Source organism: Columba livia, chromosome 2 (assembly GCF_036013475.1).
Source record: "Columba livia isolate bColLiv1 breed racing homer chromosome 2, bColLiv1.pat.W.v2, whole genome shotgun sequence".
In the NCBI taxonomy this organism is placed as follows: domain Eukaryota; kingdom Metazoa; phylum Chordata; class Aves; order Columbiformes; family Columbidae; genus Columba; species Columba livia.
The window spans coordinates 119746880-119759230 of record NC_088603.1 but is presented as its reverse complement, the minus strand read 5'-3'; the positions used below and the strand labels follow the sequence as shown (position 1 = coordinate 119759230).

The 12351-nt window shown below is 36.1% G+C and overlaps 1 protein-coding gene across 8 annotated transcripts in view; it reads right to left on the bottom strand.

The window, feature by feature from the left end:
- SNTG1 (syntrophin gamma 1) overlaps positions 1-12351 on the bottom strand; it is a 347784-nt gene that overhangs the window by 109782 nt on the left and 225651 nt on the right. For 5 of the 8 annotated variants that reach the window (XM_065053510.1, XM_065053511.1, XM_065053507.1 and 2 more), the window contains one exon: positions 8608-8743. The exons of the other annotated variants lie outside the window; for them this stretch is intronic. In XM_065053510.1, the coding sequence (XP_064909582.1) occupies positions 8608-8743 (136 nt within the window). The remainder of the gene's footprint in view (positions 1-8607; positions 8744-12351) is intronic. 8 annotated transcript variants of the gene reach the window in all.

Below are 12351 nucleotides of genomic sequence, written 5' to 3'. Positions count from 1 at the left end.
TCTCCAGCCTGTCCAGGTCCCGCTGGATGGCAGCACAGCCTTCTGGCCTGTCAGCCACTCCTCCCAGCTTAGTGTCATCAGCAAACTTGCTGATAGTACACTCAATTCCCTCGTCCAAATTGTTAATGAATATATTGAATAATATTGGCCCCAGTACTGACCCCTGAGGCACTCCACTAGATACTGGCCTCCAACTAGACTCCGCAGCTTTAATTCCTATGAGCTAATATTTATCACAGCATTTTCCAACAGTGAAAGTTAGTAAATAAATATAATAGTAAAAACTATCAAAGATTCTTTTTTTCCTTTAGAATATTTCTCTTGCTGATATACAGAGCAAACCAGAACACTATCTTAAGACAGCAGTTCCTACTCAGGCTACACGACTCAAGGTATACTTCAGACCATAGTTTGACACTACCATAGTTGTACCTTTAAATTGTTTGCTGTCTGGTTCCCGAATCTGTGTTAGATATTTAAATACAAACCCAAATGGGCTGCACACTAGAACTGGAGCTTCCTAAATCAAGGCAAAAGCAAATGCAGGACAGAATGATGATACACATGCTGAGGATGTAGGAAGACATGGTCTTCTATTTAGAACCCTCTTATCCTTGTTTCTTACTACTGTCTCTGTTTTAAAAAAGTGCAGGGGGATGCAGTAAGATTACTAGTTACAGCAAAGATAGTCTACTGAGCCAAATTATTCTGAAAACTGGCAGAGAGAGGTTTATGCCTTCTCAAGAAGACACAGGAATTGAGGTAGCACTTACTCAGTGAATGTTCCAGCTAGTAATGCACTATACAAAAGATCGTTTTGGAGTAAGATACACAGAGATTCACATCTTAATGGTTTTTGAAAAGTCCCACCAAAGTGACCACTTAGAAACAAAATTATTCTTGATTCCAAGTGGCAGTGTTCATTTAAGCTAGACCATCAAGTAGTTTCTCAGATGGACAATGTCATGCCAGTCACCTATATTCCAGCCTCCTTCACAGAATCACAGAATGTTAGGGACTGGAAGGGACCTCGAAAGATCGTCTAGTCCAATCCCCCTGTCAGAGCAGGAACACCTAGATGAGGCTACACAGGAATGTGTCCAGGTGGGTCTTGAATGTCTCCAGGGAAGGAGACACAACCTTCCTGGGCAGCCTGTTCCAGTGTTCTGTTACCCTCACTGAGAAGTTTCTTCTCAAATTTAAATGGAACCTCTTGTGTTCCAGTTTGAACTCATTACCCCTTGTCTTACCATTGGTTGTCACCGAGAAGAGCCTGGCTCCATCCTCATGACACTCACCCTTTGTATATTTATAAACATTAATGAGGTCACCCCTCAGTCTCCTCTTCTCCAAACTAAAGAGACCCAGCTCCCTCAGCCTTTCCTCATAAGGGAGATGCTCCACTCCTTTAATCATCTTTGTGGCTCTGTGCTGGACTCTCTCCAGCAGTTCCCTGTCCTTCTTGAATTGAGGGGCCCACAACTGGACACAATATTCCAGATGAAGTCTCACCAGGGCAGAGTAGAGGGGAAGGAGAACCTCTCTCCACCTACTAACCACCCCCCTTCTAATATACCCCAGGATGCCATTTGCCTTCCTGGCCACAAGGGCACAGTGCTGGCTCATGGTCATCCTGCTGTCCACCAGGACCGCCAAGTCCCTTTCCCCTACTCTGCTCTCTAGTAGGTCATTCCCCAACTTATACTGGAACCCGGGATTGTTCCTATCCAGATGCAAAACTCTGTGTTTGCCCTTGTTATATTTCATTAAGTTATTCCCCACCCAACCCTCCATCCTGTCTAAGTCTTGCTTCACTGATCCTTACTCTACTTGGTTTCACACTTATGGGTTTTAGACACATAGGTACCAGAACATGCAACCTCAAGACTTCTGTGTAAAGCATTAGTAGTAAATTAAGTGATTGGCTTTTAAAAATTGATTTCATCATGTTTCAAGCCTACATGCAAAGTAGGCCATTTATATTAGCTGACAGTAAGAGACATCTACAGAATTTCCTTCATAGGAAATTACTACAATGGTCAGGTGTATGCAGCATGAGCAAATGTAATCAGGAGGTAGGAGAAAAAAAATAATTTCACAAATAACTTATTGGAAATATACTTAACTCACACACACACACACAAAAACCCATCAGAGGACCAAATACAGGTCACATATAGATCACACAGAGGACACAGACTTCTATAGTTCTTTTTTCAATGCAGTTGCAAGGTAGAAAGAAAATATTATCACTTCAGTGATATATTTACAATCAAGTTGGAAAAAAATAATCTATTTTTAAACTTTAAAGTCTAACACTTGTGGAATGGAGTACGTACAAGTTTGTCTAAAAGATTTGATGACAGCTTTCTGGAAATTTTTAATTTTCTTATGCTCCGTAATCGACACTAAAATGTTTAGTAATCTCTCAATCAGGATAGCAACAGACTACATTTATTGCTTAGTTGCATATTTCTCTTTTCAAAAGAAACAGAGGAGTGGCTCAGCAAAAAATATCAATGCAAATACCTGAGGAAAAAAAATATGGAAGAAAAAGTCTGGTAGGAAAAGTCTGCAGCATTTTCCTGTTCTTCTTTCATTAATGTTAGCATCATTAATTAAAATCACTCATAAAAAACATTGCTATAAGTGCTTTATTTGCATTCTTAGGTCATGTACTCTAATTCTGAATTTTGTTTCACTAAAAACTGCACTTACTGGTCATCACAGTTCATGTTAAATCACTAGAAAGCCATTACTCCAGTAAAGAAACTATGAAAAGTAAGGGATTAAAACTTGTCAAAATTTTAAGTCTATTAAAACTGGGAACACCATACTGTGGAGTCCCTGAACACAGGTGATAGGCAACACTATAGGTTCCTGAATTGAAACATTTCACACCATATTCTGTAAAATGAAAAATATTAATTCCCTACATAGATTCCAACTCTAATATGTTATTTACTGTGATCTGTTAGGGTATTTTTGACTCATCCCAGCTGAGCTTCAGACTGTTGATTCTAATGCAAATATTGATTCTAGTTCCAAACACAGAAAAAATAAATACACAAAGATGTGTTTATTAGCCATTCAGCTCTACATGATACACAGTCACTCACAACAAGCAAATATCTATGAAAACACACAAAAAACCCAAAGAACAGAAGACATTAACCTAAACTCTTTCCAAGTTTCATAAAGTTTTTCAGTGTATCTAGATGTAGTGAGTACATGCTGGAGTTCGGAACTGCCTATCTTTGTATTCACACTGCCTATTCCATAGAATCATAGAATCATTTTTGTTAGAAGAGACCATCAGGATCATCAAGTCCAACCATAATCTAACCTAACTCTAGCACTAAACCATATCACTAAGAACCTAATCTAAATGCCTTTTAAACACCTTCAGGGATGGTGACTCCACCACTTCCCTGGGCAGCCTGTTCCAATGCCGGACAACCATTTCCATGAAGAATTTTTTTCCTAATATCCAATCTAAACCTCTCCTGGTGCAACAATTTCCTCTTGTCCTATCACTTGCTATTTAGGAGAAGAGGCCAACCCCCTCCATGCTACAACCTCCTTTCAGGTAGCTGTAGAGAGCAATAAGGTCTCACTTCAGCCTCCTCAAAGCTAAGCAGCCCCAGTTCCCTCAATGTACGGTTCTGCTTCTCTATGATTATTCAGCTATGCTGAACAATCTGTGTAGTTATACAGTCTTAAGAAGTCCTCTACTTCAAACTCTCACAGCTGTTCCACTTTTTGAATGTTATTAGATATTTAGCTGCTGGGCAGCTACTAACTTTCCAAGCTAATTCATAAACAAATGTTTTTGTAATTATATATGTAATGAGTTCCAAAACAAATGACTAAGAGGAATGAGGCACATCCCTTAATAATACTGAAAATGTTCCAAATACCAGCAGAACTGTTCCTAGTGTGGTTGAAACTAAAAGCATTTATTATACATTTTTTTAAAGATATGAAATAGGAAACTTGAATTCTTTTGGACAACACAGTGGTTGGGGTTTTTTTGTTTGTTTGTTTTGTTTTGTTTGTTTGATTGTTTGTTTCCTAATTGGAAATTGCAACTCTATGAGACTGATAAAATCACCACCATGTGTTTAGGTAAATTACCTAACCCTGCCATGAGTCAAATATTATAAATCCATAAGCCTAATTCTGTTTTCAATTAGTTGTTTTAACATGTATACTTCATCTTCTACCAACAGAACACACTTTCATTAAAATTATATATGTTTGTGTAAAGTTCTAATTGGCACCATAACTCCAAAATTTACACAGGAACCAGATTTTGTTTGGGATCAATTTCATTGACACTATCCAAAACAAACATTGACTGAAGCTGCTTTGGGAGAAATGTGTGAACCTCTTAGTAAACAAAACAAAACAACTCCTACTGAAATGGAAGAAGCATTTACACCACTGTTATAATCACATCTCCTGATTTCTACACAGCTTTGCCAAAGGGTTGCACAGCGTCCTGTGTGTACTGGTACATACAGCCAGAGGAACAATTGGCTGTCCCATCAGACTACAGTGGATTTCTTATTTAAGACACAAGGTTTCTGGGCCTCATAATAACTGGAAACCAACCATGAAAGCAGGCTATGCTGAGGTTGTTTTGTTTGTTGGTTTGCTTGTTTGTTTTGTTAGGGTTGGGTTTTTTTGTGGTCTTGTGATTTTGTTGGGTTTTTTCTTTCTTTGTTTTGTTTTGTTTTCCCTCTCAAATACATGTTATGGAGAATATTCAAAACAAGCTGTCAACACCTGTAGAACATTAAGCAACCTCCAGAGGCTTTGTACATTTACCTTCAAGGATCCATGGCATAAAACTTTAATGATTTTTTTTTTTCTTTTAAGCAAAATCTAGGCCATATAGTAATACACAAATAATATGTACAAATATGTAGAAATTCCTCCTACTCATCCGATCTGCACAACATCCTTGTGAAATGTATCTTTACTACTCACACAAATACTACAATTTTAGTGTGTTTTAGTCCAATATAATATAAAGCAGTAAGAATAAGCCAGAAGGAAAAAATTCCAATCAAAGTATTAAAGGATTTCGAGTTCTTTTCACAATTGATCACACTTCACTTAAAAAAAATATATATATTAATAGCAATGAACTCAAAGGATCTGTGTTTTCTAGCCCTGACGTTAACAAAGCAATTAAGCTCCTTTTTTATGTATTAAATATATAAGAGTCCCCTGCTCCTTCAAACAGTTCCCACACATCAAATTTCCCAGAGTAAGTGCTCTCACAGTTCAGTTCTATATGAAATTTCTAACACATTTACTAGACAAGTACAGATTTTATGTATGTAATTTGTGAAAAGATATTTAGTTATATTCAAAAGGCACATACATTACTGAACTACATAACATGTCAGCTATTGTTCCTGTTCCTAATGCTTGAAGAGAGGAAGTCATCCAGTTGAGAAAGCATTTTGAAGTACATGCTTTATTTGTCAAATCTTTTATGAACAGAGATAGGCTTAAGATTGTTGAAAACATGGCTTGAATATTTTGTCTGACTATGAAGAGGCACAGTTCTGGGGGAAAAAAGAAAGATCAGCCCCACAATAAGAGTTTGCTAACAGTCATCCCATTGCAAGGCTGAGGTCAGAAACACAGCTAGTGGCAAATTTCACATTTACATATTCAATATAAAATTTGCTGTTGGCAAATATGACCTTAACATTTACTTTTCATGAATAGTCACATTAATCAAGCACCAGCATATAAATGCTCATGAAAAATGAATACAAAATGGTTTTAAAGAGTTTGAAATCAAATTTTAATTTCAAATTTGAATATTAATATACAAGCCTGCTCCTATTTGTTCAGTGTTAAATGTTATCAACTTCACAATGACCTAAAAAATAATTCTTGGACAAATTTGTATTTGAAGTAATGTTTTAGATCAATATATGCAGTTAACTCTGCTAAGCTTCTTGGCAGCTCAGGATCTAATCTCAGAAAAATATTTTAGTACTTCAGGGAATGTGCTCAGTGGTAAAAGCTTTCCACTGTGAAAATACATAAGAACATACTTTCATGCCATTTAACGCAATAGTAGATTTTCTCCTGCAGAAAAATTGTACTGCATCTAGCTGAAACAGAGAAAAGTCCCAGTTTAGTAAAATACTTAAATTCATACTTTTAGGCAAATACATACATATTTTCCTGGACTGGGATCCAACACAGTTATCTTGTAATGTGATTTTTTCACAAATAATCTTGCCTCGACCTTTTAGAATAATTTTCATCAGCATCTAAATTTTAAGGGTCTTGGCAAAACTGACATTGGAGGTACTTACTCAGGATATTAATTAGATGGAGGACATTTATGGATATTTTGGAAAGAAAAGGGATTAACATATAATTCCAAGGAAGTAAAAAGCTAAATTGTATTTCAACAATTACAAGTTTAAACATTTTACAGCATGAGACCTTCATGACTTTCAAAGTTAAGCATAAGTCTGATATATTAATCCAAAATGATCAGGCTATTTCTCCTATTGCAGCCCTTATTTTACCTTTTCTTGTTTCCCTATTCCAGCAATAACCCCATAGAAATCCATTCTTGACAGCAGTTAGTTACCATTTGAGACTATAAAATCTTACAAAAAACATAACTTATAGACAGTTATATAGAGTGGATGTGTTTTCTGAAGCAAAAATGGCATGAACAATAAAAGAAAAACAAAATGCTTTGTAAAATCTTAGAATCATAGAATCATAGAAGGGCTTGGGTTGGAAGGGACCTTCAAAGTTCATCTAGTCCAACTCCCTGCAATAAGCAAGGACATCCTCAGCTAGATCAGGTTGCTCAGAGCCCTGCCCAGCCTGGCCTTGAATGTTTCCAGAAATGGGGCATCTACCACTTCTCTGGGCAACCTGTGCCAGTGTTTCACCACTCTCATTGTAAAAAATTTCTTCCTCATGTTTAACCTGAATCTCCCCTCTTGTAGTTTAAAACCATTACCCCTCGTCCTGTCATAACATGCTCTTCTAAAAAGTTTGTCCACGTCCTTCTTATAGGTTCCTTTTAAGTAATGAAAGGTTACAATAAGATGTCCATGGAGCCTTCTCCAGGCTGAACAACCCCAGCTCTCTCAGCCTGTCCTCATAGAAGGACATTCTGTGACATTGCTGCTAGGTGAACATGTCAGAATATCACCAAAGAATGCAGAAACTACAGGCCTCACTTTTAAAAAGCCTAGGTCTCTCAAATCTTAATAATACTGTTTTTATAACTTCCTCTGTGCTGTCAGTTTCTACAAAAATGCAGAAAACAAGTAAAAGAGCACTGATGTTACTTAACTCAAAGCTATCTAAGGAACACCTATACAGAAGGATGATTAAAAAAAGCACACTCTGATTTAGATAACTTTCCTGGTGACATATAAGCATTTTGGTTTTGATACCTTCTGCAATATTAAAAGCTGTAATCATAGCAATAAAGTAAAAATGTGAGTGTCTTGGTATTGACAAATTCAAAAGCTCCCAATTGTTTTTATTGGAAAAAATTAATACTTTGTCTCACAGATTTGTTGTTGCCATTGTTGTGCAAGTGATTAATTTTAATCTAAAACCTAATTTACTGAGTAATGGAAAGATGCTTTAACAGTCTGTAAACCCTTGTAACCTTTCAGGGTGAAACATCTTTACAGAAAATATTTTATCTGCTAGCATTCAGTACAGTAAATGCTAGCTCTCACCAACACTTCTCTCTGAAATTGGTGATTCAGAAATAACACATGACCTGAAGTGCACAGGGGATTTTGAATGTGTTTTGTATTAGATTTTTCATGTAAATATGACTGAACAAAACATGTCAGAAAACCCTTAAGACAACTGAGATGTGGTGAAGATTTGAGGAAACATGTCTGTCTATCCACTTAATATGTAAATACATTACAATCAGAATAGTATAAGAAAGGGAGGCATTTCATTATTTCAGGGAATCTATAAATATCCTCAGTACTTTCTACTGCACACCAACATATTAAAATCTGAGGGTTTTTGATGTAGAACATTCCCTTGAACTTTCCTTTTAACAGGTTGGCATAATTAGAACCTTTGAAATATTCTGAATCAGTACTGGCTTGAAAAGATCATGTGGAGTGGAATAGAGATATGTGGATTTGCTAGACCTCATTTAAAGATGTATGTCATTATCCTCGTAATGACATTTCAGCCTAAGCAGTGACCATATTCCATTTTGCTCAGAAATGTACTAACAGCACAGGGAGAAAACAACTCCTGCAGATCTTTGCACTAAAATCTAAAGAACAGCCAACTTTGTAATTTTAATGAAGAGTTTCTTCCCTCTGTAACCACACCTGCACCAACTTTTTCTCTATGATCTCTGAATGTCTTTTTACTGCAAGCTGTTCTACTGGCCACAGCCCTCCAAGCAGCCAATGGGAAACAGATAGTACCAAATTCAACTTGTAAAAAGACAGCAGAACTACCAGGGCAAAAGAAAACAAAACAAAACAAAAAAGTGTATGTCTAGAAATAGGCCCAGTGCTAACAAACAGATACCAAAACACCAGTACCATACTGTACCATACTAGTGGTTGAGAAGTATGGGGTGGGCCATCTGGAAACCTTCATGTATCTGGCTGGAACAGTCCAACACTGGATACTATTGAAAAATATATAGAGTCCATTCTCCTTTCCTCTTCCTCCTCCACCGAACAAACTGTCAAAAGACAAAGACCCATTGTAGAGAAAAAAAAAAAAAAAAAAAAAAAGAGCTAAAAATATGTACAGGTGTTAGATAACCCCTGGATAAGAAGTTTCTTCCTTATACCCATCTGATTTTACTACAGCCAGAGCAATGATGATTCTGAAGCATTAAATCAGGTATTGTAACTGTTGGAAAAATGCCAGAAGACTCCATGTGTGTGCACATTTGCACTTTTTTGAGCACACCTCTTATTTATGACTCCTTCTGGCTATCAGTACACGTTACGTTTTGTCCAATGTGCTCTCTTGGGCCCATGTCAGGCCACCAGAAATATAGAAGTTGCCTTTTAGAGGTGAAATTTGCTTTCAGAAACATAGAAGCTGCCTTTTAGAGGTGAAATTTGCTTTCAGTCTATATCACATAGTTTTTACCTGTTTAAAGAAAAGACCGTTCTTGCCAGTCAGACTGTTTTCTAGTCTTTATGGGTAAATTTTTTTTTTTTTTTTAATAGTGACCAGGGAAGATCATTTTCATGCCTATAGAAGGTTTCATTTTTCCTACATTAAACTGGAGAGTTTTCTGTATGTTTACTTCCTGTGCTTTGGAGGCTTTTGATGCTCACTATGCTAGTCTCGTCTAGTCTCACTAGATTGTTACGGAATAGTTAGTCCAAGTAAAACAAAAAACTCAAACACCTAGCTAAGGTGGACTATGTTTTTTTCAAATATAAACCACAGAGAAACAGGTTTCAAATAATTGGGTCTCTGGTGCTCTACCAGACAGGCAGTCCCATTTTCTTTTTTTTTTTTTTTTTTTTTTTTTTAAATACTGTACAGTATTACATCTATGCACAACAAAGAAAAGATTGAGTCCCTGTACCAAAGTCAAACTGAGGTATAGCTCCACAACTGGAAGATGCTGTGCAGAACAGAATCTTTTGTAAGGTCTTCTGGAGGGTAAAATGCACACACTCACAAACAAACATGAAAATATTTCTATTTGCTTCCTAAGGAAGCAAGAGAAACCCGAGTCTTTACAGTAAAATACAAATGCAAACAAGGTCACGAACAAAGCATGTCTGATGGCACACAGTTTGAATCCACTGCTGAATTGTTTTCTTTGCAGCTTGAGCTTTCAGCATTAATAGAGCTGCATGACAAAGAGGAACCAACAGCAGTTATTTGAAGGATGTTGCACTGTAACTGATGATTCAACCTTCCACTCTCTTCCACTAAACCCTAATGGATTTTTTTACTTTGAGGACCATAGCTACGTAATAAACAAAATAAAAATATTAATCATATAGACTTGGTTTTAGTCATGCCAGCATACTCTTCTCCCTTCTATAAAAACTCAGTAGTACTGATGAGTAGTTCTAAAAGATGAAATCTTAATGAAATGACTAACATATCTACAGGTATCTCAAGGAAAACAAATTAAAATATAAATCAGGAAGACAACCACACTAATGTATGCTAAAAGTCTAACATCATAGTGCTTGAATAAATTCAAGCCTTTACTGAGTTTGGCAAAAAAATATTTTAAATGCTAAAAAAGTAGCTAAAACCAGATAAAAAAAGTAGCTGAATACATGTTAAGAGCAGTGTTCCAGGTTATATCCTAATCTAAGGAATTTTCACCACACAAGAAAAAATAATGAAGTATTTGCACCTGCTAAGTTCTTTTCTGCTTGATGGGCACCTACTTCAAATCAATGTTGAAATATTTGACAGATTATTATTAGCTCCAAATTTCATGAACAGTAAAGACATTGTAAAGTACACTGTAACAGATGTTTTCATTAATTGCACTATGACATTAACACTTTTTTTATTACGCAAGTCTCAAACAGAAAACAGCAGCTGTATGGAAAAAGTAATAAATTGGCTTCTTCTTATGAAGGAAATACTGGATTTCCAAAAGTTTACATTTCACTTTTAAATTTAGAAGCTAGAAATTGTAAACTGATTATGCTCTTCTCTTAGAAGCACTTACTATGTAGTTTCAGTGTTTATTCAGTCTAGAGGGGAAAGGATTAAATGGCTGTGCTGTGAGTTACGCAGTATAGAGTCTCTGCCACATAGTATGAGAAGGTGGTAATCTGTATTTGCAGGTTGCTGTTATCACTATCACCAAACAGCATATATTAGAGATATTTTTCTATAATAAATTTGAAGAACTTCATATAATTTAGTAATCTAAACTTGATAATAGTCTAGGTTTCTGTTTCACAATAAAGGAAACAAAGACAACATAAAACCGTAATTTAGCAAAAGACACATCTGCAAAGTCAAGATGGAGTGATATTTCAGATTATTTGTTTTCCAGTCCTGCCTTACAAATACAATATGCTCATTCTTCTGCTTAAAACATTTATGAAAAACGTTACCAAAACTATTCATAATGGGTTTTAAAAATCAGTTTGAATGAAACCATAGTTTTAACACAAAAAAATCAGAGTAAGAGTTTCATCTGTTGCAACATGAGTTAAGCAACTACAATCCTTATATTGTTAGCTTCATAGAACTCATGGAGAGCTAGTACACATACATTACTGTTATGAATGCTGAGAAAAGGGGGAAACAAAAGACACTGTGAAGTGCCTGTGGACTTCCTATGTCAGGTCATTTTACTTTAAAAAGATGTCTTGTGCAAAATGCAGCTGAAGACTGAATTGAAACATGGTGCTACATTTTGTAGCTAGCTCTACATAAAATCCATCAAAGTCTAGATATCTATGCTGGCTTGATATCTACCTAGCTTTACATGAGATTTTCCTGTTGCTTTTCAAGAAATGCACAAATGCCATGTTAAGTGGCGCATTTCATTGAAGCTTTCCCTGAATTTTCCCCAAATATAAGAAATAATAAATTATTTTTTATCCATATTCATTTAATTATATTTTTTTCCTACAAGAAAAACAACTGCTAAGATCCAAAGAAACTCCAGTGAAATGTAATCATAGTTGTTGATACTACCTGAGATGCTTTATTTACAATGTTAAGAAGAGAGACATGATCTTAAACGTATCAGCATTCATTTGACAGTAATTCTTCCTTCTTCATGGGCCCCAAATGTTTTGATGCACTATAACTCTGGAAACAGTAAGAGTAGTAGATCCAATAAGATTTTTGTAAGTATGCAACTGATTTGACTCATAGTCTCTGACCCTGAGCCACTCAGCAGTGGCTCAAGGGAAGTAGCTCACAGCAGGGTCTCTCACTCTCTTCTAAAATCTTACCCGTTCTTAGTGGTGCAGTGGCTACACCCAGAACCACCAAAAATGTCCACATGTGCTACAAGAACAGCATTATGTTGGTGATTGCTTATCTATCTTTGTTTTATGTTTGGACAATAAATGGAGGCAAGGGCTACAGATAGATTAGATTCCAGACTACAAATAAATTAGTTTTCAGCCTAACAAGTAATCATATCCACTGTGAGCCCTTAAAACACTAGGCATGTCGATTTAAAGTTATGCCTTGTTGGGCTACATTAATTAGGCAGAAGCCTAAACTCGTCGGTCTGTCTATACACAATCTTAATTTTAGCATTTAAAAAGTCTTGTTGTAAAATGTAAATGAGAGTCTGTCAGAAAATAAGTAATTAATAAATCCAGA